Genomic DNA, 27,602 nt, shown 5'->3' with positions numbered 1-27,602 from the left:
GTCATGTTCACAGTTCCTTGTCAAGTAAGTTTTGTTTATTAATGCCACAGTTAGTGTTTTTGTTTCATTGTTCATAGTTTCTGCCTTTGTGCAAGTTTTGTTTTCATAGTCAAGTTTTTACCTCCGCTGGGAGCGCCTTTTGTTTATACCCTTCTGAGTGTTAATATTAAATCAAGTTTCTTAATTCACGTCTCGCACGCGCCAATTTTACGTTGCCTTCCAGAGAAACAAAACCCCAGGACCAGGACATGACAAACATGTTATATGTTCCATTGAAAATATAGAACATTACACACGGCGCTCAAAAATCTATCAAAATGTTTTAGTACGACTTTGGTAAGCTATGAAGTCGCACCACTTTGTGTGCTTCAACATTCGAGTTATATTATGGTGTGTGTATAAGGTAAGACATTATCTGGCGTTTTGTTTCGCAATATTATGCAAAAGCAACTTTTCTTATCTTCTGGTACCTGTTGATCTGTATTTGGGATCTGCATAAATCCTGAAAAATTGCGCGGGTCCGCCTTTGTAGTCCGTGCATAGTCGATAAGCTTCTTCTTTTTCTCTATCGTCTTGTTATGGGACATTCATCCTCCGCTGTTGCCATTTCTAATATAAAGTACTGTAAAATTCTTACTTATATCTGTCAGTAAACTCGCAATGAAAGCGCTAAAACATACCGGTTTACATTATTCACCCAAGGAATTTCAGTTATTAGAGTTCCGGTCGGACGTTTTTTCACAGGACACATTTCCGGTGTTGTTGTTTCCGGATGAGGAGATGCTGCTCCGTTATTGATTTACAAACCCCGTTTCCATATGAGTTGGGAAATTGTGTTAGATGTGAATATAAACGGAATACAATGATTTGCAAATCCTTTTCAACCCGGCGTGGCGAAGTTGGTAGAGTGGCCGTGCCAGCAATCGGAGGGTTGCTGGTTACTGGGGTTCAATCCCCACCTTCTACCATCCTAGTCACGTCCGTTGTGTCCTTGGGCAAGACACTTCACCCTTGCTCCTGATGGCTGCTGGTTAGCGCCTTGCATGGCAGCTCCCGCCATCAGTGTGTGAATGTGTGTGTGAATGGGTGAATGTGGAAATACTGTCAAAACGCTTTGAGTACCTTGAAGGTAGAAAAGCGCTATACAAGTATAACCCATTTATCATTTATAACCCATATTCAATTGAATGCACTACAAAGACAAGATATTTGATGTTCAAACTCATAAACTTTTTTTTTTTTTGCAAATAATAATTAACTTAGAATTTCATGGCTGCAACACGTGCCAAAGTAGTTGGGAAAGGGTATGTTCACCACTGTGTTACATGGCCTTTCCTTTTAACAACAGTCAGTAAACGTTTGGGAACTGGGGAGACACATTTTTTTAAGCTTCCCAGGTGTAATTCTTTCCCATTCTTGCTTGATGTACAGCTTAAGTTGTTCAACAGTCCGGGGGTCTCCGTTGTGCTATTTTAGGCTTCATAATGCGCCACACATTTTCAATGGGAGACAGGTCTGGACTACAGGCAGGCCAGTCTAGTACCCGCACTCTTTTACTATGAAGCCACGTTGATGTAACACGTGGCTTGGCATTGTCTTGCTGAAATAAGCAGGAGCGTCCATGGTAACGTTGCTTGGATGGCAACATATGTTGCTCCAAAACCTGTATGTAGCTTTCAGCATTAATGGCGCCTTCACAGATGTGTAAGTTACCCATGTCTTGGGCACTAATACACCCCCATACCATCACAGATGCTGGCTTTTCAACTTTGCGCCTATAACAATCCGGATGGTTCTTTTCCTCTTTGGTCCGGAGGACACGACGTCCACAGTTTCCAAAAACAATTTGAAATGTGGACTCGTCAGACCACAGAACACTTTTCCACTTTGTATCAGTCCATCTTAGATGAGCTCAGGCCCAGCGAAGCCGACGGCGTTTCTGGGTGTTGTTGATAAACGGTTTTCGCCTTGCATAGGAGAGTTTTAACTTGCACTTACAGATGTAGCGACCAACTGTAGTTACTGACAGTGGGTTTCTGAAATGTTCCTGAGCCCATGTGGTGATATCCTTTACACACTGATGTCGCTTGTTGATGCAGTACAGCCTGAGGGATCGAAGGTCACGGGCTTAGCTGCTTACGTGCAGTGATTTCTCTAGATTCTCTGAACCCTTTGATGATATTACGGACCGTAGATGGTGAAGTCCCTAAATTCCTTGCAATATATGGTTGAGAAAGGTTTTTCTTAAACTGTTCAACAATTTGCTCACACATTTGTTGACAAAGTGGTGACCCTCGCCCCATCCTTGTTTGTGAATGACTGAGCATTTCATGGAATCTACTTTTATACCCAATCATGGCACCCACTTGTTCCCAATTTACCTGTTCGCCTGTGGGATGTTCCAAATAAGTGTTTGATGAGCATTCCTCAACGTTATCAGTATTTATTGCCACCTTTCCCAACTTCTTTGTCACGTGTTGCTGGCATCAAATTCTAAAGTTAATGATTATTTGCAAAAAAAAAAAAAAGTTTATCAGTTTGAACATCAAATATGTTGTCTTTGTAGCATATTCAACTGAATATGGGTTGAAAATGATTTGCAAATCATTGTATTCCGTTTATATTTACATCTAACACAATTTCCCAACTCATATGGAAACGGGGTTTGTATATATATATATATATATATATATATATATATATATATATATATATATATATATATATATGTATGTATGTATGTGTATATACATACAAATATATATTTGCAAAAAATTATATATATAGATATATATATATATATATATATATATATATATATATATATGTATATATATATATATATATGTATGTATGTATGTGTATATATATATATATATATATATATATATATATATATATATATATATATCTATATATATAATTTTTTATTTTTTGCAAATATATATTTGTCGGGGGGCGTAACAAATATATGTTAATTATTTTTGTTTGCAGATCTTTTTTGATTACGATTGGTCAATATCTGCCAAATTTAGACCTTGGTATTTACCCTCCAAATGTATTGAGGGTAGAAGTAGTAAGCAGTCACGCATCATCCGAGACTGACCAATAAAAAGGCTTCAAACATATTGTTCAGAGGACGCCCCACCCACAAGACTGAAGTTAAGTCGGAACTAAAAAAGAACTTATAACCAACATTTAAAAAAGATTTCCAGCCAAGAAATTGATTTGTATGCCACAAACTGGCATGGTGGTTGTTGGCGTGACCCCAGGATGCAGAGACTGGAAGGGACAGTCGGGTAAAATGCTACTTTAACTGTCTTAGCAGCAGCATAAGCAAGCCAAACAATACCAAGCCATGCAAAAGATAGCAATAGCAGGAAAAGACATGCAGAACATGAAATACACACGAAGGTGTGCACACAACAATGCACTAGCACCGTCTGCGACAAGGCCCTGGCATATAAAGCGCGCAGATAGTCATGGTCAACAAGTGCGTTTCCTAAAAACCAAACAGAGGCAGGTGTGTCAATCAGCGCTCCACACTGGCTGCGATGAGGTAGGGGAACCGCACAGGAAGTGGAAAAACAGAGGAAAGAGTGTTGACACAGAAACAAACACAAAACACTGGCAAATAAATAAAGCCAGGCCTGTCAATGCATGTCATGACACTGGAACCAAATAAAAAGGAATTTTGTTTGATTTTTTTTTTTTTTTCATTTAAAATCCAATGTTTTAGTTTGCATTTTGTTTTGCTTGCAATATTTTTTTGTTTGGCTAAATAAAAAGAGCCATTTCTCTCCACACAATTGCACTACAGTTTGCATGCGTTTCTGTGACACCTTAATACTTTTGGGTACAGAGTTGACCAAAAGTGCACATTTACTGGAATCCTCTTCCACTCTTTCATAATGACACAATAATTACTTTAGTGGATGTTAGACACATTGTAACTACCAAAATTAAAAAAAAAGGTATAAATCATAAATAAATCAAGTAGTACTCACAGGCACAGCTCCCTTTTTGATGGTTAAACTGGCCGTGGTTGCTCTGAGTGCTCCGGTCACGCCGTGGTAATACTTGAAGCAGACCAAAGTCTCAGCTGAAGGAGAAATGCGGCATGAATTCATGTAAAATAAGCTGCAAAAATATGTTGGATTTTTAGCCTTAAAATTGCCTGAAATTATGTATTTGTCAAAATCACAAAAATGCTTATTAGACACCTCATAAATGTCAAATGTATCAATTATTTTACAAAAAAACATGTTATTTGGTTCAATTCAAAGTACATTTGAGGTGCAAAAGTGTCAAGGAAAGGTTTGTTCAGATCAGGGCTGGGCGATATGGACCAAACCTGACACCCCGGTATATCGGTATTTTAAACAAAACGTGCAAACTGTTTAGTTTAAACTCAACACCACATTACTGTTACTATCAGTATTCTGAAAATTACTTTATAAAAGCAATTGTAGTTACTTGTGTGGTCATTTAAAGGACTAATAGAATAAATGTAATTAATTACTAGGGAAAGTAGTTAAACAACGTATGTCAATATATGTCATATGCAGTTGAGAGAAGGTCATGAGAGCAACGTGCGCATGCGTGTATATGCCTTTAAAAGGTGGGGTCTGTTGCCAAGCGACGTGTGACGTCAGCGAGGTTGTCAGCTGGACTATTTTCGTTAGCTTCAGCAGTTAGCAGCGGAGGTTTGTCAGCTCCGACGGCTGCTCTATCGAATCTTTTCACCTTTTTGTTACCTCTGGTTAATAAAGAGGAGCCGCAGCCAGTACCCGCCAGACACCGGAGCTTAGATGCGGGCATGTCGGATGTGCGTGAAGGCAAATGTGGCAGGGGGTCGGTGTCGGCAATGCGAGGTAGCGACTCCGGACGCACGCCAGACCCTTCCCGCACACAGGACACTATGGTGCCTGTCGGGCGAACCGCACCGGCTGCAAACGGCCATAACAAAAGCACATCAAAAGATACTGGTATGGCGGTATTGTCTCAAATATATATATATATTTTTCTAAAATATACCAGTATTAACTATAATACCGGTATACCGCCCAGCCCTTGTTCAGATAAAACAATGTTCAGTTATGTCGCACATATTTGACATCAATTAGTAGTAATTAACAGTGAAAAAAACATCAGACATGTCTTATGTGTTCATGATGGATCAATTACCTTAGACCTGCTTTTATTGTCATTCAAATTTTAACTTTACAGTACAGATAAGAACGAAATTTCATTGCATTAGCTCGTTGTAGTGCAGGATAAAAGAGCAATAAAGTGCAGATTTAAATAAATAGATTACTGTACAGATAAATATATTGCACTTTTGCATATGCATCCACGTTTATGGATGTATGTTATATTTACCTGTACAATAAGCACAGATGTCTTTCAGAGAAGAAAGTAAACTTACAGTCGCTGAAGTGGGAGCTGCAGTCAATTTTCCAGACGATTTGTCCCTTGTGAGAGCCGTTGATGCCTCGGTTTTTATAATCCAAAAAGTTCTCAGACAACGTCTCATCTGGAAAGGGAAATTTAAAGCACACCTTTAAATATATTCGCATTTCATTTACACAACTTTTGATGTGATTGACATTTGTCCTGATTGAATGACGAAAACATGGACTGTCATGGCACCCTTCCATTACAGATTTTAATTCAATTGTTTTGATCTTTCTCAAAAAAGGAGGTTGACTGGCATTTGAGGGGAGGTGTAAAGTGTATTTTGTACAAATATTTGAACACTAAAACATGAAATCCACATTAGAATGTACAGCGAAAACTCTTGCCTTCTCCAAATTAAGTAACAAATGATTTTGGATGCAAAATAATTTGTAGTTTCGAAGTCTATGTCCATGTCTACATAGACACAGATAGTTTAAAAAAAAAAGAAGCACGTTCTTGCACTCCAGAGCTTTTTTTAAATCACAAAGTAAAGCATTGATGAACGATCCCATTCTTGTTCTCCACTAGTTTTTTGTCACTTATATTTAGTGATGGGTTCCTTTCACTTTTGAATCAATGCGGTACCAATTCCTGGTACCTGGTAATCGATATTCAACTGTACCAATTTTCGGTATTTTTATGTGTTTTCATGTCGTCATAAATGGTAGTTTGTTTAATAAGATTTTTTTATTTTTTTTATGTAACATTTAACAGTGAGCTGATAATGATAACTGCTGTCCAGTTGTTCCATTTTGTTTTCTTACACTTCTGAGTATCATTTGCAAGTATGCATTCATTTCAGTTTGTTCTAGGTGTGTTGCCGTAGCCAGGAAGTAGTCTTTGCCATTAAGTTGAATTTGCCAGTCTTGTATTTTGTTGAGTCCTACAAAGTGTTCATACTGCAAGTATTGTACTGTAAATATTACACACCAGCTCTTTAATTGTAACGTGCATCTTAGTTGTAGTTTCCTTTACCAAATTACGAGGTGTTGAAATGGTCATGTAAAATCCTTAATGCTAATCGATAGCACATACCGTATTTTTCGGACTATAAGTCGCTTTTTTTTTTTCATAGTTTGGCGGGGGGTGCGACTTATGTTTGAAATTATTAACACATTACCGTAAAATATCAAATAATATTATTTAGCTCATTCACGTAAGAGACTAGACGTATAAGATTTCTTGGGATTTAGCGATTAGGAGTGACAGATTGTTTGGTAAACGTATGGCATGTTTTATATGTTATAGTTATTTGAATGTCTCTTACCATAATATGTTACGTTAACATACCAGGCACGTTCTCAGTTGGTTATTTATGCGTCATATAACGTACACTTATTCAGCCTGTTGTTCACTATTCTTTATTTATTTTAAATTGCCTTTCAAATGTCTATTCTTGGTGTTATACTCCAGTGCGACTTACATGTTTTTTTCCTTCTTTATTATGCATTTTCGGCCGGTGCGACTTATACTCCGTAGCGACTTATAGTCCGAAAAATACGGTATATGGCATATTCAATTTAAATTAGTATAGACTTAGCACATTTTGAAAAATGGAGCCTTACTGTGACTGCTTTCTATCCAGTATGCTTTCTTTGTTGGCATGGAAAATTACATTACATTGAGGCAATCCACTAGAAATACCCATGTTTGCCCGCCAAGTGCCTGAGCCGATACCGAGTCTGCAACCGGATGTTACGTACAACAAAGTTATCGTAATATGGTACCGTTTAATTTTACATGAAATGTTACCTGGTAGTATCGACGGAATTTAGTGAGTACCTATAAATGTACAGAATTCTGTAGCTATCTTTACTTATATTTAGCTTAATCTCCTGTCACTCTTGCTGCTCTGCTCCTTTTGATTGGTAGGTTTTTGATTGGTTTGTTCTCTGTGCTATTGTTTAAGCTCCTGTCACAGTCATTTTTCCGTTGCAATTTACCATGAATCCCTGATTTTAGGATTTCTAATCTTTGGGCACTGAGTGGTTCATTAAAGACTGTATTTTTGCCAATTCTCTTCGTTCGTCCAAAGCATTAAAAATGGATCTAATAAAACAAGATAGCTTAAAAAAAACTGCTCTCTAAAAGTAATGTTTACCACATGTTTTACTATTGGCAACAGTTTCTTACTTGTATAATGCTGTTGTAGTTTTCGGACATTGTCCTTTGTTACTTCCCAATTCTATGACAATAACAGTCACTGTCTCTTAAGATTAAAATAGATGAATATAATACTTTTGGGGAAGAAAAGCATAACTCACCGACAAGATACATTCCAATCCAGTCCCCAGCATCGACTTCCTCCTTGATGTCCCATGTGATCACAAGGTCTTCGGATTGGCCTATAGTGTAGTGAGAAGAGCTGACAGTCAGGGTGGAGCGAGTGTCTGGGGACACTAGATCAGTGTCACTGGTGGACCGTGACAACCCCAACATGAACGCTTCCTGGTTCAGACCGCTGACAGCAAAAGAATCTGGGCCATAGCTATGACGATCCTTACAGCGCTGGCGGCCCTGGTTGCTGCGGGTCGGGGATGCCATGGCCGCCAAGCCTAAAAGGCGATTCTGGTACAAGTTCTGCAAAGCAAAAAGCACTTCTGTCAATATAAATATATGGAAATATGGAATTGTATACAACGGCTGCTCGTCAATTTGCGGCCCCGCGCACTTCCTATCCTATTTTGTGAAAACTTGTTTTTTCCCCAAGGAAACCTACCAATAACTAAAGGCCTGATGTACTCAGATCTAAATAAATCGCGCTAAACAGCATCTGCAATCTATAAAATGTTTTTTTTGCGATCAACTAAGACTGTGTGCGCAACTGAAAAGTGGTGCAGACCGCCCTATTTAAATAAGGATTTTGTGTGTACTATACGGGCCCTCACCACACAGACATGTATTGCACATTAATTTCATCATGGTCCTACCTTTTTCTATGTTTTCAAAAAAGCAAGAGATATCTACCACTTTTTATGGGCATTTTAGAAGCAGTCGTGCAGTTCATCAACATTGACATCACTGTTTTTTTTTTTACCGCTGATGGTGCAAGGGAGGGAAGCTGCACTAATGTGCTCAAGACGAAAAAAATGCAAACTTCAAGAAATTTTTATCATGTAGGATTTTTGTTAGTAATATATATTCTATATCAGGGGTGTCCAAACTTTTTCCACTGAGGGCCACACACTGAAATATCAAAGTAAGCGGGGGCCATTTTGATATTGTTTATTTTAAAAACCAATACAATATATGTATAAAAAAATATACATTTAGGCCTCCACTCAGGCTTGATCCTGGGGACCCCAAAGGGTTTAGGTAAAAAATATATAAAAAATGTGTCATTATTTAGTATTATTATTATTATTCAAAGTCTAAATCTCCAGATCAACATTAGGTCTATCTGTCAATATAAAGTGTTTTTTCAAGATTTAAGTTGTATGCTCTTTTTGTCAAAGAAAACCCAGTTTTTTAATGGAAAAAACACAAAATATGCAATATTTTCCCCCAATAACATTTTAAAGTGGAATATTTTAGATTATATAATAATTGGAGTTCATAGCATAACTCATAACAACTTCATTATTATTTTTGAGCAACTTAAATAGACACTTAAAAAAAAAAAAAGTCCCACTAAAATTATTGGGGATCCAAAAGGGTCCTGCTTAGTAAAGTATTAAAAAATAAATCATACTTTTTTTTTTACTTTTAACACAATAGTCTCAAGATCAACTTCAGATCTATCCGTCAATTATAACTTTTGTTGTTGTTTATGTTTTTGTTTGTTCGTTTTAGGCCCTTCTTTAAACAAAACAGCTTAGTTTTTTATATGGCAGACACAAAATATTTTCCCCCAAAAATATTACAAAGTGAAATATTTAATGTGACGTAATTAGAGCTTTGAATAGGTAAATAATTCATAATGACATTGATTTTGATTCATTATTATTTTTTAAAGAAAGAAACAGCCTGCATGGCAGCTTTGTGTTATTAGAGTAAACATTGCAACATGTTCTTGTTACATTTCACCTGTTTGCTCTTTTAAACCACTTTTTATGTTTTTTATTTTTTTTAATGGTATTTTTAGAATGTGCCGCGGGGCCGTTAAAAAATTACCTGTGGCCCGCAAATGTCCCCCGGCCGCACTTTGGACACCCCTGTTCTATGTGAAAAAACAAATGTCTTTAAAAAATATTAAATGACCAAAACGCATCAGTGGAATTTGTTTTAATCAGCCCCTCAAAGGGGGACTGCACCTGGAATTTTGCCTATTGTTCACAATCATTATGAAAGACATGATGACGGATGTATTTTTTTTAATGCAGTCTAAGTCGTAAATAAACGTAACAAAAAGTCAGCTTACAGCGAAGCCCTATATTCCGCCCATAAAACCTAATAAACATTCAAAAAGCGCCCACAATACTCAATTCACATTTTGTGACGTGAATATGAACCAAGTATTAGTGACATTGTTATTATAAGCGCTAACGCAGACAAAACTAATTATAGGGGCGCCGTGATCCCTAGCGTGTGTGCCTATGTTGACATCATCGACTGGTAAGCTGCTTCCTTGTTTCCTTGCTCGTCAAACGTTATTGTAGATCATAAATCATGCCTCTCACCTGGATAGTAGAGGGATGAGGACGTATTTCGACAAGTTGGTACACTCTGACAGACAATTTAGGCCCGGAAATGGCGATAACGACATGAAAAGACGCTTAGTTCCAAACGACTTTTCTTTGCAAGGACTATGAGTCATATTTAATCAGAAGACATTGTACAGTAAGTGATGTTTTATTATGTGTGTTGGCTCTCAAAGTCTGCAGTGACTAGTAATCAATGATCTTGTTATAAAAAAACTGTGAACGTTGTGATGCGTTTTTGAAATTAATACGCCAGGGTATGCTTAAAAGGATCAAAATATTTAACAAACTTACAGTATGTTTACAAAACCTTAATGAAGTTGTTTGGATGTTTAAGGATTTTATAAGCAGAATGGAGCGACTCCCATAAACTCCATTGTAAGCAGACTTTTGATCGCATTTATTTAATAATTAGAATGCATTAAAAAAAAAATCCATCCGTCGTCATGTCTTTCATAATGATTGTAAACGATAGGCAAAAGATACCATTCAAGAGCTCTATCTTAGCGGTTAACTATGCTTTTTGTATCCTCCTACGGTGTGTCGTGTAGCATGTTTAGTTATTCCTTATCGTCAGTAAGAAACTTGTTTTTTTATTTGTTGCATTGTGGCGAGGATTAGTGATTTAGAAGCAGCTTCACACTGTGGAGGGATGTTAGCAGTCAGCCCGCTAGCGTTGAGGACGCCTTTGTTTGTTTGTCGCTGTCAAATTTGTGGGTCATTATCACAATATAACGTGTATATGTACAAGTATTTAAAGCTCTATCATGGGCCAAATTTCTATCATATATCATCTATCGTGCAACCGTACTTCAGGTAATATATTTTGGATATATGAACCTTCAAATAATGTTTGTCATTTAAAAAACTGTTGAGTGAAGGAACAATAAAAACAATTGATGCTTATTGCTGTAACTTGTAAATCAATCAACCTTTCTTTGACACATACATTTTAATAGTTCATTTATCAATTAATCAATTGATTAATGAATTAGTTAATTATTTAGTAATTTAGTTGAGAGGCTCATGTAAAATGTGCGTCTCTAAAACCATGGATATTTATTTCAGTTGGTAGGAAGGGAGCTTATTTTCCATCCTGGGGATCTGAGATGATCAAAGAACGCTCCAGTAAGGAAGGAGCTTCAGGGCACGGCTCAGCCAGCCTTGATGGAGCGAACTCAATGCCGAAGCCCTTTGAGCGTGAGTTGGTGAGAGGGAAACAGGTTAAGGCGGGTCAGCACGCAAGGCAGAAAAAAAGCAAAAAACATGTATTTTGCAGCATTCGCAATTTAGATCTTCCATTCCCATACATGTATTTATTTGTGGGCAGCCACAAAAAAAAGATTTTGCAAATAAGCAAAAATAGAATAACCTTTTTGTTAAGTCTTTTTCCCATAAGTTAAACGTGTACAAGTTTAAAACGACTGTGGGACTAATTTTCATTAGCCTGTCAATAGGGTGGTCCCATGCATGTTAGCATTAGGCTAGCTGCATCCTGTATGGTGTTAATGTTTTTTCCAGGTTATGCCAAACTGTATTGTTGATTAAACATGATTCTCACATGTATGTGCACTTCATGTGTATACTAATAATGTACTTTCCATTGTGTGCTTAGTTTTACAGTAACTTCATTGTAAAGAATACCGATAAATTTAAGTTATACGTTTTTTCATCTCTAAATTAAACGACTGAATCTACATCTGAATCAGATGATCTGATCAGTTTCTTCTTGTCGTCCCAAAAACCTGTTTAAAATCCGGAGGTGATCGTGCATTTTCTGCTGGGGCTCCAAAACTTTGGAACAATAACCCTCTTGCTATTCGGACAGCTCCCTCTTTAATGAGTTTTAAATCACGTCTTAAAACATATTTTCACTCTTTGAGTTTTAAACCAGCATGAGAGTTGTGTGATTTTAGTCTATTTTATTTTCTCTGATGTATTGTATGTATTTATTATTTTATAGTTAAATGTTTTATATTACTGATTCTCCTAGTATGCATTTCTCAACTTCTGTGCAGTACTTTGTAAAACTTTGTTTTTTTGAAATGTGCTATATAAATAAAGTGTACTGGATTGTATTGAATCGCTATTCTTATTTATTAGGATTCTGAATCTATTCAAAATGTTTAAAAATAAATTTTTAGGTTATCTGCGTGCTCACTCGCTGCATGGATATTATATAAACCCCGGTTCCATATGAGTTGGGAAATTGTGTTAGATGTAAATATAAACGGAATACAATGATTTGCAAATCCTTTTCAACCCATATTCAATTGAATGCACTACAAAGACAACATATTTGATGTTCAAACTCATAAACTTTATTTTTTTTTGCAAATAATAATTAACTTAGAATTTCATTGCTGCAACACGTGCCAAAGGAGTTGGGAAAGGGCATATACACCACTGTGTTGATTGATTGATTGATTGAAACTTTTATTAGTAGGTTGCACAGTGAAGTACATATTCCGTACAATTGACCACTAAATGGTAACACCCGAATACGTTTTTCAACTTGTTTAAGTCGGGGTCCACTTAAATTGATTCATGATACAGATATATACTATCAGATATATACTATCATCATCGTTACATGGCCTTTCCTTTTAACAACACTCAGTAAACGTTTGGGAACTGAGGAGACACATTTTTTAAGCTTCTCAGGTGGAATTATTTCCCATTCTTGCTTGATGTACAGCTTAAGTTGTTCAACAGTTCCGGGGGTCTCAGTTGTGGTATTTTAGGCTTCATAATGCGCCACACATTTTCAATGGGAGACAGGTCTGGACTACAGGCAGGCCAGTCTAGTACCCGCACTCTTTTACTATGAAGCCACGTTGATGTAACACGTGGCTTGGCATTGTCTTGCAGAAATAAGCAGGGGCGTCCATGTAACGTTGCTTGGATGGCAACATATGTTGCTCCAAAACCTGTATGTACCTTTCAGCATTAATGGCGCCTTCACAGATGTGTAAGTTACCCATGTCTTGGGCACTAATACACCCCCATACCATCACAGATGCTGGCTTTTCACCTTTGCGCCTATAACAATCCGGATGGTTCTTTTGCTCTTTGGTCCGGAGGACACGACGTCCACAGTTTCCAAAAACAATTTGAAATGTGGACTCGTCAGACCACAGAACACTTTTCCACTTTGTATCAGTCCATCTTAGATGAGCTCAGGCCCAGCGAAGCCGACGGCGTTTCTGGGTGTTGTTGATAAACGGTTTTCGCCTTGCATAGGAGAGTTTTAACTTGCATTTACAGAAGTAGCGACCAACTGTAGTTACTGACAGTGGGTTTCTGAAGTGTTCCTGAGCACATGTGGTGATATCCTTTACACACTGATGTCACTTGTTGATGCAGTACAGCCTGAGGGATCGGAGGTCACGGGCTTAGCTTCTTATGTGCAGTGATTTCTCCAGATTCTATTAACCCTTTGATGATATTACAGACCGTAGATGGTGAAATCCCTAAATTCCTTGCAATAGCTGGTTGAGAAAGGTTTTTCTTAAACTGTTCAACAATTTGCTCACGCATTTGTTGACAAAGTGGTGACCCTCGCCCCATCCTTGTTTGTGAATGACTGAGCATTTCATGGAATCTACTTATATACCCAATCATGGCACCCACCTGTTCCCAATTTGCCTGTTCACTTGTGGGATGTTCCAAATAAGTATTTGATGAGCATTCCTCAACTTTATCAGTATTTATTGCCACCTTTCCCAACTTCTTTGTCACGTGTTGCTGGCATCAAATTCTAAAGTTAATGATTATTTGCAAAAATGTTTATCAGTTTGAACATCAAATATGTTGTCTTTGTAGCATATTCAATTAAATATGGGTTGAAAATTATTTGCAAATCATTGTATTCTGTTTATATTTACATCTAACACAATTTCCCAACTCATATGGAAACGCGGTTTGTAATTCATAGGGAGTCTGAAATGGATTTATCTCATGGTAAAAATTATTTTTTATTTTATTTGTACAATTTAGTCTTTCTCTGAACTTCTGGAACTGATTAAAAATGAAGCGGTACTACTTCATAGGGAATGCATTTTTTGGGGTGGGGATTAACAGAATCCTGGCTGGATTGTGGCAAGCAGGCACATGGAAAGGAACATGGATGGTCATGGAGGGGACATGGGGGGCACACTGACCTTAATACTACAGAGCTGCATCAGCATTATGACCAGTCAACCCAAAGCAGACCAAAACCTGAGGGAAGAAGGAGGAGGAGGAGGAGGAGAAGGAGAGGGGCGCCTGGTTACAAACACACAAACAAGCAGAACAAAAGCAGCAGGTGTATGTCTAAAATTATATTTGTGTGCTTTTATTTTAGAAGAGAAAAAAAATTAGCAGCATACTTCATCTTTTTAGAATCATTATTAACTTAGAGTGGCTCCACACTGTCCATCAACACCGCTACGTAAACAACATTATGCAGTGTAGTGTTGTCCAGACAACAATATTTTGGTATCGGTATGTATTCGATACTTTTGGTACTTTTCGATACTTTTTTATAGATAAAGGGGACCACAAAATTTTTTATTATTGGCTTTATCTTAACAAAAAATCTTAGGGTACATTAAACATATGTTTTTTATTGCAAATTTGTCCTTAAATAAAATAGTGATCATACAAGACAACTTGTCTTTTAGTAGTAAGTAAGCAAACAAAGGCTCCTAATTTAGCTGCTGACATATGCAGTAACATATTGTGTCATTTTCCATTCTTTTATTTTGTCAAAATTATTAAAGACAAGTGGTAGAAAATGAATTATTAATCTACTTGTTCATTTACTGTTAATATCTGCTTACTTTCTCTTTTAACATGTTCTATCTACACTTCTGTTAAAATGTAATAATCACTTATTCTTCTGTTGTTTGATACTTTATATTAGTGTTGGATGATACCACAAATTTGGGTATCGATCCGATACCAAGTCGTTACAGGATCATACATTGGTCATATTCAAAGTCCTCATGTGTCCAGGGACGTATTTCCTGAGTTTATAAACGTAATATACATTTTTTTTAAACGAAAGAAGATTTTGTGACGATAAAAAATATAGATGTAATCATATTAGTATCGACTAGATACGCTCCTGCACTTGGTATCATTACAGTGGATCTTAGGTGTATATCCACCAATGGCGTTTGTTTACATTCAGGCGGTGCGCTACGGTGTGTAGTGAAGCATGTTTAGCTATTCCTCGTCCTGCAGGGATGATACTTGTAAGAAACTCACTTTATTTGTCGCCATGGAGGCGAGGATTAGTGATTTAGAAGTAGCTAAAACACTGCAGACTGCGGATGGACTTTAGCCGCTAGCTAGCTAGCCATGTCTTAAAGCACCTCTTCCGGTGGGCGTTAAGTGTCACAGCTTCTCCTTTATCTTTAGTTTTTAAGCCAAAATGCGTCCGTTCTCCCTTTTCTTTCTACACACTGTGTCTGCTTGTAAGTACTCCGTGATTGTGCGCTGCCGAACATGCTCCTCTGCTCGTAAACCAGCAACGACACGACGTGACAACGACGGTGGGGTGGGGGGGTGTCGGACCGGTACTTTTTAGAGGCTGTATAGTACCGACTATGATTCATTAGTATCGCGGTACTATACTAATACCGGTATACCGTACAACCCTAATGCAGTGTGATCTCCACTGTTAATGATTTGACTGTTTTGATGTGCTAGATATTACATATCTAAATCAGCAACAAAAACAATTCAACTTTTTTATTTCCAATATCGATTGTGATCAGATGTGTTATGAGCAGGACTCGTACATACTTTTATTTTGTAGTGGGAAAGGTTGGAAAAGGTTTGATCAAGCGAAATTAGAACAATTATAGATAAAAAAAAAACCCACCAACTTCGGGCTGGGCAATATGGCCTTTTATTAATATCTCGATATTTTTAGGCCATGTCACGATACACGATATATATCTTTGATATTTTGCCTAAGTCTTGAATTAACACTTGATGCATATAATCACAGCAGTATGATGATTTTATGTGTCTACATTAAAACATTCTTGTTCATACTGCATTAAAGGCCTACTGAAACCCACTACTACCGACCACGCAGTCTGATAGTTTATATATCAATGATGAAATCTTAACATTGCAACACATGCCAATACGGCCGGGTTAACTTATAAAGTGCAATTTTAAATTTCCCGGGAAACTTCCGGCTGAAAACGTCTATGTATGATGACGTTTGCGCGTGACGTCAATGGTTGAAGCGGAAGTATTGGTACACCATTGTATCCCAATACAAAAAAGCTCTGTTTTCATCGCAAAATTGCACAGTATTCTGGACATCTGTGTTGGTGAATCTTTTGCAATTTGTTTAATGAACAATGGAGACTGCAAAGAAGAAAGCTGTAGGTGGGATCGGTGTATTAGCGGCCGGCTGCAGCAACACAACCAGGAGGACTTTGAGTTGGATAGCAGACGCGCTATCCGACGCTAGCCGCCGACCGCATCGATGATCGGGTGAAGTCCTTCGTCGCGCCGTCGATCGCTGGAACGCAGGTGAGCATGGGTGTTGATGAGCAGATGAGGGCTGGCGTAGGTGGAGAGCTAATGGTTTTAGCATAGCTCTGTTGAGGTCCCGTAGCTAAGTTAGCTTCAATGGCGTCGTTAGCAACAGCATTGCTAGGCTTCGCCAGGCTGGACAGCATTAACCGTGTGGTTACAGGTCCAGTGTTTGGTTCGCTGTCTCCTGATAGTAGAAGTAATAGTAGTATTGTTGATCTTCTGTCTATCCTTCCAGTCAGGGGCATGTTTCTTCTGTTTCTATCCGCAGTTAAGCACGATGCTATCACGTTAGCTCCGAAGCTAAAGTGCTTCACCGATGTATTGTCGTGGGGATAAAAGTCACTGTGAATGTCCATTTCGCGTTCTCGACTCTCATTTTCAAGAGGATATAGTATCCAAGGTGGTTTAAAATACAAATCCGTGATCCACAATGGAAAGGAGAAAGTGTGGAATCCAATGAGCCCTTGTTACGGTCAGAGCGAAAAAAGATATACCCTGGCGTCCTGCACTGCACTCTAATCCTTCACTCTCACTTTCCTCATCCACAAATCTTTCATTCTCGCTCAAATGAATGGGGTAATCGTCGCTTTCTCGGTCCGAATCGCTGTCGCTGCTGGTGTAAACAATGGGGAAATGTGAGGAGCCTTTCAACCTGTGACGTCACGCTACTTCCGGTACAGGCAAGGCTTTTTTTAATTTAGCGACCAAAAGTTGCGAACTTTATCGTCGATGTTCTCTACTAAATCCTTTCAGCAAAAATATGGCAATATCGCGAAATGATCAAGTATGACACATAGAATGGATCTGCTATCCCCGTTTAAATAAAAAAATGTCATTTCAGTAGGCCTTTAACTACTGTATTTATTCTTGTATCACGCCTGTGGGGAACATAGAGTTGGGATTTCTATCTATGGTGTCATTGAAGTCCTCAATTGACACTGTCTGGAATCCTATCCTCCAGTTTTGGTCCAATATTTACAAATTAGTTATTGAAGCTTTCACCTAATTCCTTCATATTGTCATTATTTATGTTTCCGTCTGGGAAGTATTCAAGGTAATCACCCTTTGTGCCATTTTGAATGATGTTATTAAGGATGCCCCATGTTGCCCTCATATTGTTTCTGTTTCTGTCTAATAATTGAATGTCATATTCTTTTCTACATGTTTGTAGTATGCTAGTTAGCCTGTTTTTATACTTGATGTACTTATTTTCTGCCTTTGTATATCTTATTGTTATAGATTTTCTATAAAATGTATTCTTATTGCAAGCATTTTTCAATCCTTTTCTCATCTATGGTTGATTCTTTTCTGCTTCCTAATGAGTTGTTTTAATTAAGAATGTTTGTCATAAATGATTATGAACATGTTTAAAGATTTAACATATGCTTCATCTGTCCTTTACACAGTACATATTGTCCCAGTTGTGATGTTCTCGCTCATTATTAAAAGCAATCATACTCTTCCTTATGCATAGTTTTCCTAACGTTCTTCTTCCTGTGGTTTTCATCATAGATTGTGAAAATTGGCAGATGATCACTGATGTCGGTTATAAGCAGACCACTTGTGGTATTGTAATCACAATTATTTGTAAACATATCCTAAATAATGTGGCAAAGTGTCCTGAGATTCTGCTTGGCTTTGTGATTTTAGGATGTAAACTAATGCTACATACAGTATACATGTATCATGGAAGTCTTCAATGGACTTTTACGTAATAGGCTTCAAGAGTTCAATGTTAGTTACCACATAAGAAAATTTGCCTTGATGCAGCCCTCAACACTTTACTTAGGTGTTCTACATATACAGCTGATTAGTATGTCTTTGCTTTTTTTATGATGTATTTCAATAGTTATGTCATAAGCTTTTGATAATATTTTAGAATGCATGTTTTTTAACCACATTGTAGTTCAGGTTCTTCATCATCCTCCAATCTTGCTGGTTCTATTGATGTAATTTAGTTCATATCCTTTTAGATCAAATCTATTCCTTTTTTTTTTAATCCAATCCATGTTTCCTTGACAGCGATCACGTTGAAGGGTTAGTTGAATTGTTCCATTTAAAATGTTCTGTTAACGGGTTTCACGAGCATGGCTGGAGCGATGGTGTTGTTTCTTTCTTTCATTATTGTGATACAGCTTGCTACACAAACACACATGTTGCGTTCTCCGGGGGAATATCCACATGTCCTTCCTACATTTTCGCCCGTGATAAACTGACATAATTGCCTTCACAATGACATCATTACTCATTCAGCACACACAAAGTAAAGGAGACAGGAAGGATGGAAATGAAATTATCTGCGCTCACTAATGGTCTCCAACGGTAGCCTTTCTTCTACTTGTTCACAGTGGTGTGCCGTTAGGGCCAGCAAGGCCTTCTCTGCTGGCCTAACATAACCAGAAATCATGATCATAATTAAAGATAAAAGTAATTTTTTATTTACTTTCCCTAAATATCTAAAATTATTCATATTATCTTCATGTCCAGTGCTGTTGTTTTTAGGTTAGAGTTTGTATCCAATCAGAATTCAGCTAGTTTATGTTGCCATGCTGTACCAAATCTGCCTGAGGCCTTCAGAATCAACAATGTCTGTGCACTGTAAGTGAACAGACACATACAGATGATAGATAATTGCGATAGCCAATCAGATCACGAGTTGTTGTCAGTAAGGCCTTCTAGATGGCCTCACGTTGAACCTGACATTTACGTGTCCTGCGATTGGATACTCACTGGTTTGAGACGTGGCGCTATGCAGATCAGCAGAGGCACAATTTAATTTAATATACCGTATTTTTCGGCTTATAAGTCGCTCCGGAGTATAAGTCGCACCGGCCGAAAATGCATAATAAAGAAGGAAAAAAACATATATAAGTCGCATGTTAATAATATGATACGGTGTCATGTTGTGCTCACTTACATGATTTTCAATGAACTCGCGGAAACTATCTACCTTGGATTGGAAGTCTGCTGGCAGCCTTTGGACCATCGTTGTCCTTGTTCTGATAGAGAGGCGATTGCGTTGGATGAAGCGCTAACACCAAGAAGGTCCTCCCGCAAAGTCATTTATATTCATCTCTGTGGCAACTACCTGGGCGTGGAGACGCAACTATACGGTTGACAAGCCTCTCCCGGCAGCACGTTGTTCAATTACCCATTTGTGAATTCGTTCCTCGAGCTGTGGCCACCTAGCTTTTAGCCCGCGGTTAGCTTTTTTAGTTTTCTTCATTTCAGTAAGAGTAGCCTCCGCTTTTCGCCAGTCCCTTACAAGTTTCTCGTTTACTCCAAACTTTCTGTCTGCTGCTCGATTGCAGTTTTCTGCTGCATATTTCACTACTTCCAGCTTGTAACCTGGAGTATATGATTTCCTTTTCGGTGCCATTTTTGTTCAGCCCTTCTCAGTTTTTATAAGTTACCGCCAATGTTGAAATGATACATTTTCATAGGTATGGAATTAGTAGCAGGTAGCATATTTTTTTGCACAATGCACTTCTGCCATGACCCGCCCCAGCCAAATTTGTATTGGTTGACGTGTGTGGGACGATTGCTGATATACACCTAGTCCAGTGGTTCTTAACCTGGGTTCGATCGAACCCCAGGGGTTCGGTGAGTCGGGCTCAGGGGTTCGGCGGAGGTCAAAACACACTCGACTCATCGTGTAAATACATCTTCTCCCTATCGGCGTATTACGGATACGGCAACAGCAGAAGTCAGACTGATTTGCAGGTGTGTAATTTGTTGTGAGTTTATGCACTGTGTTGGTTTTGTTCTTTGAACAAGGTGATGTTCATGCACGGTTCATTTTGTGCACCAGTAAAAAAACATGGTAACACTAAATTTAGTATGGGGAACATATTCACCATTAATTAGTTGCTTATTAACATGCAAATTAGTATCATATTGGCTCTTAACTAGTCATTATTAAGTACTTATTAATGCCTTATTCGGCATGGCCTTATTATAACCCTAACCCTCTAACCCTAACCAAATAACTCTAAATTAAGTCTTTGTTACTTAGAATATGTTCCTATAGTGTCTAAAAAACTCTAAATTAAGACTTTGTTACTTAGAATATGTTCCCCATACTAAAGTGTTACCAAAAACATATAACTTTGTCTTGAATTTGAAAAAAAACAACATTTTATTTTTCACTAAGGAAGGGTTCGGTGAATGCGCATATGAAACTGGTGGGGTTCGGTACCTCCAACAAGGTTAAGAACCACTGACCTAGTCTCTTCCGTGAATGAGATAAACAATATTATTTGATATTTTACGGTAATGTGTTAATAATTTCACACATAAGTCGCTCCAGAGTATAAATCGCACCCCTGGCCAAACTATGAAAAAAACTGCGATTTATAATCCAAAAAAATACGGTAGCTATTTTTTTAACAAACAAAGAAGGAGAACAAAACGTTGATTAGGTGGCAGATATATATTTGCAAGGCCATTTTCCAGAAAGATATTTAAAGAGAAACTACATCTTGTGAGACGATGTCTGCCAACACCGGAAGCTAGCTCAGCTGTCCTGGCGATGGAATGGGGAAATGCCCGCCACTTTCACTCAAATTAACCGACTACGAGCGGTACCACTGGCTTATACGGCGTCGAATGAGTGCTACAAATTGTGAGTTGAAATATTTTATTTCTTTATTTTTTCACGTTTGTTTTTTTTACAATTTAAATTTTGACAGAACCACATAACATGTTTCAACTGCTGATGCGGGCTTATTGATTTTTAAATGCACTAGAAAATAGCCTGTTTTGTACACTGTTAATGTGTTTCTGTATAGTATTTCTGCAACAATGGTCATGTGGGGACATAAATGATGGCATTTTGAGAGGTAATCAATGAAGTCGGACATCACTGAAGGCCCTAGTGGGAAACGCACGGCCCGCCGCTGCTTGTTCCTAATCCTGATGAGTCACTGGCAGCCAATCAATGCTGTCCTCATTAACCAGACCAGCCCAGGGCAAAGTTAAATAAGTAAATTAATATAGTTAGAGAACAAAATATCTTAATTTTACTTCATGCATGGATTAAAATGTACATTTTATTTTGAAGGTGCATTTTTAACACGGACAAATTCCCAACAACTCTGTTGATCGCTGTCTTGTTTGATGTTTGCCATATCCTTTCCTCTGCTCTGTGTACAGGCCACTACGTGGTGACTCGGTGCGCAGCAATGACACAAGTGGACGCAATTGGCATTCAACATCATTCATACACCAGATTACAGTGGTACCACGGGTTTCGTACACCCCACAAAATCTGTCCAAGACGTAGCCTAGGTTTTCGTACAGCATCTCAGTTATCGTACAGCCAAACATTGCACGGAACAAACTACTGCGTTCCATGGAGTTGAGTGTCCAAAGAAAGAATCCCCACAAATTGGTGACACAGTCTGTGTACTTTTTAAAATTGAGTACGGCTGTAAAACAATCTACCAAGAGGCCGAAAAAAAGGTGCGATTTCCAGCACTTTGAAAAAGAGGGTGAGAAACCCCAGATTCCACACTGATATCAGTATCAGATGATATCTACAGTGGCATATCTATAGGCATCGAGACTCTCCAAAATAGGCACTCCGATACAAGCAGTCCTGCAGCGTGATTACTTGTGCACACATGGTTGGTCTTATGGGGCGGTATAGCTCGGTTGGTAGAGTGGCCGTGCCAGCAACTTGAGGGTTCCAGGTTCGATTCCCGCTTCCACAATCCTAGTCACTGCCGTTGTGTCCGTGGGCAAGACACTTTACCCACTTGCTCCCAGTGCCACCCACACTGGTTTAAAAAAATGTAACTTAGACATTGGGTTTCACAATGTAAAGCGCTTAAATCGAGTCACTAGAGAAAAGCGCTATATAAATATAATTCACTTCACTTCACTTCACACATCTTGTATTTTAGTCAAGTCATTTACACAAAAGTTAACATGGTAGGCTATAGGCTACCAGGAGCTAGCAGCTACCCAACAATTAAGCAAAAAATAGCACACAAGCTAGACTTGGAGATAAACATTGAGCTGGTTGGGATCAAATCTTTTTCGCAAGTGTGTCAGGAACATATTAAAACATTAATTAAAATTTAAATTTGTTTCAGTACTACATAAAATTAAATCAAAATTAGATTAAAACAGTCTCTCAATTGTTCTACATAAAAAGTGTGGGGAATTTTTTTTTAAATAAAGGGGGCTCAAGATAAAATTCTGCTTTGTGCCTCAATTTAGCCAGGAGTGATGCTGCGGGAAATGTATTAGAAGAAATTCAGTTAGGTTTACTTGTGCAATGCTACTAGGGGCTAGCAGCTACACAACAGCTAAGCACACAATAGCACAAGAGCTTGACATATGTAATAAGTGTCCCTTATTGAACAATATTACAATCTAAAACAGCACATTTGTCAATATAAACACGTATCAAATAACTTTAGTTACATGTTTTACACATACAAAATCTCCAAGGCAGAAGAAGCGTGTTCCGTAACAAACGTGTCTGCATCATACAACTAACTGCGTCATGAGCTTAACTTAATTGGGTATACCAGGTGTTGTTAAAACAAATTACCATTCCACTTTAACTTCCAAGACGGGATAAATCCATTCCAGATGGTTATCAATAAATAGGTGTTTTTCATACTCTGACTAATTTTACTTGATTTAACCTTTAACATTCCACACGACAAAATAATAAAACATGTATGATTCCTGATGATAACGTATCGGATAATTATCATTATCAACCAATACCAAAAGCTCCAATATCGTGATACAGTTTCAGCCATATCTCCCAGGCCTAACTGACAAATTTAAATGAAAGAAAACAATCTTCAAATCTTTACAAAAACCCAGGCCAGGATCAGGTGGCCCCTCTAATGGTTGTGGCCCTATACAACCACATAGTGTGTTTATGCCACGGGCCGGCCCTGGTCTGAACATTGGGAACGGATTAAAGTTAAAAAAGTACCACTGATAGTCACGCACACACTAGGTGTGGTGAAATTACCCTCTGCATTTGACCCATTCCCTTGTTCCACCCCCTGAGAGGTGAGGGGAGCAGTAAGCAGCAGCGGTGGCCGCGCTCGGGAATCATTTTGGTGATATAACCTCCAATTCCAACCCCTGATGCTGAGTGCCAAGCAGGGAGGTAATGGGTCCCATTGTTATAGTCTTTGGTATGACTCAGCCGGGGATTGAACTCACAACCTACCGATCTCAGGGCGGACCCTCCAAATTTTTTTGTATTTCTTGTTTTTAATTCCAAGAGTGTACACTTTTAGTCCCTTTTGTTACAAGAAGGTTTATACTCATCTCAGACCCTTTCCTGGACTTCCTGTCACATAATTAAGCAGGATTTATCCCATTTCCATTATAAATAATAAGATCCCAGCAGGCAGAAGACATTAAAACAACATTGAGGACTTGTTGAATTAGGTCCTGACGTCGAGCAACTCAAACATAACGTCGAACCAACATGCCTTCTGACAAGGTTTAATCAACGTCGGGTTCTGACTTTGATTTGACAACTGAAATTTGGTAATTTCTCGACCAAAATTCTACAACTCAAACATAACGTTGAAACAACATGCCTTCTGACAACGTTTGGATGGGACAAACGCAGAGGACAAATTTCGCCACATCTAGTGTGTGTGTGACAATCATTGGTACTTTAATCTTAATCTTTAATCTTAATCAACGTCGGGCTCTGACGTTGATTTGACAACTGAATTTTGGTCATTTCTCGACCAAAATTCTACAACTCAAACATAACGTTGAAACTACATGCCTTCTGACAACGTTTAATCAACGTCGGGCTCTGACGTTGATTTGACCACAGAATTTCGGTCATTTTTCAACCAAAATTCTACAACTCAAACATAACGTTGAAACAACATGCCTTCTGACAACGTTTAATCAACGTCGGGCTCTGACGTTGATTTGACCACTGAATTTTGGTCATTACTCGACCAAAATTCTACAACACAAATACATACTTTTTGACAGCATTTATTCAATGTCAGGTTGCGACGTTCATTGTTGTGACCATTTCCCCAACAACAACGTTGTCTCAATTTACAAACACAACTATTTTGCAACGTTGTCTTAAAGGCCTACTGAAACCCACTACTACCGACCACGCAGTCTGATAGTTTATATATCAATGATGAAATCTTAACATTGCAACACATGCCAATACGGCCGGGTTAACTTATAAAGTGCAATTTTAAATTTCCCGCTAAACTTCCGGTTGAAAATGTCTATGTATGATGACGTATGCGCGTGACGTCACTAAATAAACGGAAGTATTGGTACACTATTGAATCCAATACAAAAAAGCTCTGTTTTCATCTCAAAATTCCACAGTATTCTGGACATCTGTTTTGGTGAATCTTTTGCAATTTGTTTAATGAACAATGAAGACTGCAAAGAAGAAAGTTGTAGGTGGGATCGGTGTATTAGCGGCTGGCTGTAGCAACACAACCAGGAGGACTTTGACTTGGATAGCAGATGCGCTAGCCGACGTTAGCCGCCAACCGCACGGATGATCGGGTGAAGTCCATCGTCCTTCCGTCGATCGCTGTAATGCAGGTGAGCACGGGTGTTGAGGAGCAGATGAGGGCTGGCTGGCGTAGGTGGAGCGCTAATGTTTTTATCATAGCTCTGTGAGGTCCCGTTGCTAAGTTAGCTTCAATGGCGTCGTTAGCAACAGCATTTTTAAGCTTCGCCAAGCTGGAAATTATTAACCATGTATTTTCATGTCCACGGTTTAATAGTATTGTTGATCTTCTGTCTATCCTTCCAGTCAGTGGTTTATTTATTTTGTTTCTATCTGCATTTGAGCCCGATGCTATCACGTTAGCTCAGTAGCTAAAGAGCTTCACCGATGTATTGTCGTGGAGATAAAAGTCACTGTGAATGTCCATTTTGCGTTCTCGACTCTCATTTTCAAGAGGATATAGTATCCGAGGTGGTTTAAAATACAAATCCGTGATCCACAATAGAAAAAGGAGAAAGTGTGGAATCCAATGAGCCCTTGTACCTAAGTTACGGTCAGAGCGAAAAAAGATACATCCTGGCGTCCTGCACTGCACTCTAATCCTTCACTCTCACTTTCCTCATCCACGAATCTTTCATCCTCGCTCAAATTAATGGGGTAATCGTCGCTTTCTCGGTCCGAATCTCTCTCGCTGCATTGTAAACAATAGGGAAATGTGAGCAGCCTTTCAACCTGTGACGTCACGCTACTTCCGGTAGGGGCAAGGCTTTTTTTTTATCAGAGACCAAAAGTTGCGAACTTTATCATCATTGTTCTCTACTAAATCCTTTCAGCTAAAATATGGCAATATCGCGAAATGATCAAGTATGACAGAATGGATCTGCTATCCCCGAATAAATAAAAACAATTCATTTCAGTAAGCTTTTAAAGTCAGTTTTTAAAAAAGGACATGCAAGTATAATCAACGTTGGGGCGGTGTAGCTCGGTTGGTTTAGTGGCCCTGCCAGCAACTTGAGGGTTCCAGGTTCGATCCCCGTTTCTGCCATCCTGTCACTTCCGTTGTGTCCTTGTGCAAGACACTTTACCCACCTGCTCCCAGTGCCACCCACACTGGTTTAAAAATGTAACTTAGATATTGGGGTTCACAATGTAAAGCGCTTTGAGTCACTAGAGAAAAGCGCTATATAAAATACAATTCACTTCACAACGTTGTGCCTGCTGGGATTCAGGATAATAACATAAGACACGCTGCTTCCGCATTCTTCTTCTTCTACGGAATAAAACGGCATTGATGGTTGTTGCTAATTAGCCGTCGTTAGTCGTTCTTGGTCAAATGAGCGCCCCAAAACATCAACAACAAAGAGGTTTTGCTCTCGTAATCGACACCTCGGTGTTAAGTGCTTATTTAAAAACATATCTCGCGTATGGAGTCGTACAGTAAGAGGATAAACAAACGAGCGGTGGGCCGCTGCATCGTCGAACGTTACACAGCAACAATGGATGCTTGACCTACCTGGTGTAAAAGAACCTGACGGTGGATCATCCTCCAAACGTTTAGGTTGACAGCGGAACCTGCTACGAGCCAGCTACCTTCCGCCGGGCTCCATTCTGACGGCCAAGGACATAAATAAAGAAGATAAGCGGCGTACGAACGGAGGGATGATGACAAACACCACAGACAAGTCACATCCTCGCCTTTGGACACAAATAAAGTGAGCCGAATTATTCCACTAGTTCCTGTTAAAAGACATACACAACGAAATCCCTTCTTGTAGCTATTTTTAAAATGTTACGTCATACTGTATTATTAAGGACATTTGTGTTACATTAATAGAGTTCTGCGTGGTGAAATAACAGTAAGAATATGTTTAATGAGGAAAACGCTCTCTCTCATTGTTGGCCCGGTGGTGCTTTTACTTTGGAAGTCTCTTACTATGCGCTAAAAATATGTCACTTGACACACTTGGGTACCAGCGCTTCGCAGCCAATCAGTACCCGCGCCCGACGTTTCCTCCTCGTCTTCCGCTCTCAGCATCATCAAATACGACACCCTCCAGCAAGTTTTTAACTGCAAAAAAATAAACCATTATATCCATGCTAATAAAATTCAAATAACCCATTGGACTCCATGGGAAGCATAGTAGAATAATGTCGTGGAATCACATTGTTTCATAATGTACCTCGTATCTTCTTGCATTGGGTATTTCCATATAAATGAACAGAATGAATGAATGACATTTATACTATCTTCAGACAACACACTATTTCGCCGAACAGCAAGCAATGTTGTAGCTAATGTATTATTTGGTCTTCTACCCCAAAACAGCATACGACTAGCAGGTTTCCCCAAACTACGGCCCATTAAAGTAAAAAAAAAGTTTAAAAAAAAAATATATATTTTTTAATTATAATTTTTTTAATATCTGTTCTTTCTAATCCATGTTCTACTGCTTGTTACTCTCGAT

At 38.5% G+C, this 27,602-nt stretch overlaps 1 protein-coding gene across 3 annotated transcripts in view; it reads right to left on the bottom strand.

The window, feature by feature from the left end:
* LOC133630166 (E3 ubiquitin-protein ligase HECW1) overlaps positions 1-26,844 on the bottom strand; it is a 158,230-nt gene extending 131,386 nt beyond the window's left edge. For all 3 annotated transcript variants that reach the window (XR_009821201.1, XM_062021564.1, XM_062021565.1), the window contains exons 1-5: positions 26,651-26,844; positions 14,264-14,321; positions 7,725-8,040; positions 5,429-5,536; positions 4,008-4,102 (exon numbers count right to left, since the gene is read on the bottom strand). Coding sequence is in view for 2 of the 3 variants with exons in the window: in XM_062021564.1 (XP_061877548.1) it covers positions 4,008-4,102; positions 5,429-5,536; positions 7,725-8,040; positions 14,264-14,290 (546 nt within the window). In the remaining variant the exon portion in view is untranslated. The remainder of the gene's footprint in view (positions 1-4,007; positions 4,103-5,428; positions 5,537-7,724; positions 8,041-14,263; positions 14,322-26,650) is intronic.
* Between the last annotated feature and the right edge of the window lie 758 nt (positions 26,845-27,602).

The sequence above is a fragment of the Entelurus aequoreus genome, linkage group LG15 (assembly GCF_033978785.1).
Source record: "Entelurus aequoreus isolate RoL-2023_Sb linkage group LG15, RoL_Eaeq_v1.1, whole genome shotgun sequence".
Taxonomy (NCBI): Eukaryota; Metazoa; Chordata; class Actinopteri; order Syngnathiformes; family Syngnathidae; genus Entelurus; species Entelurus aequoreus.
The sequence above is the reverse complement of the archived record's forward strand: the minus strand, read 5'-3'. Positions and strand labels throughout refer to the sequence as shown.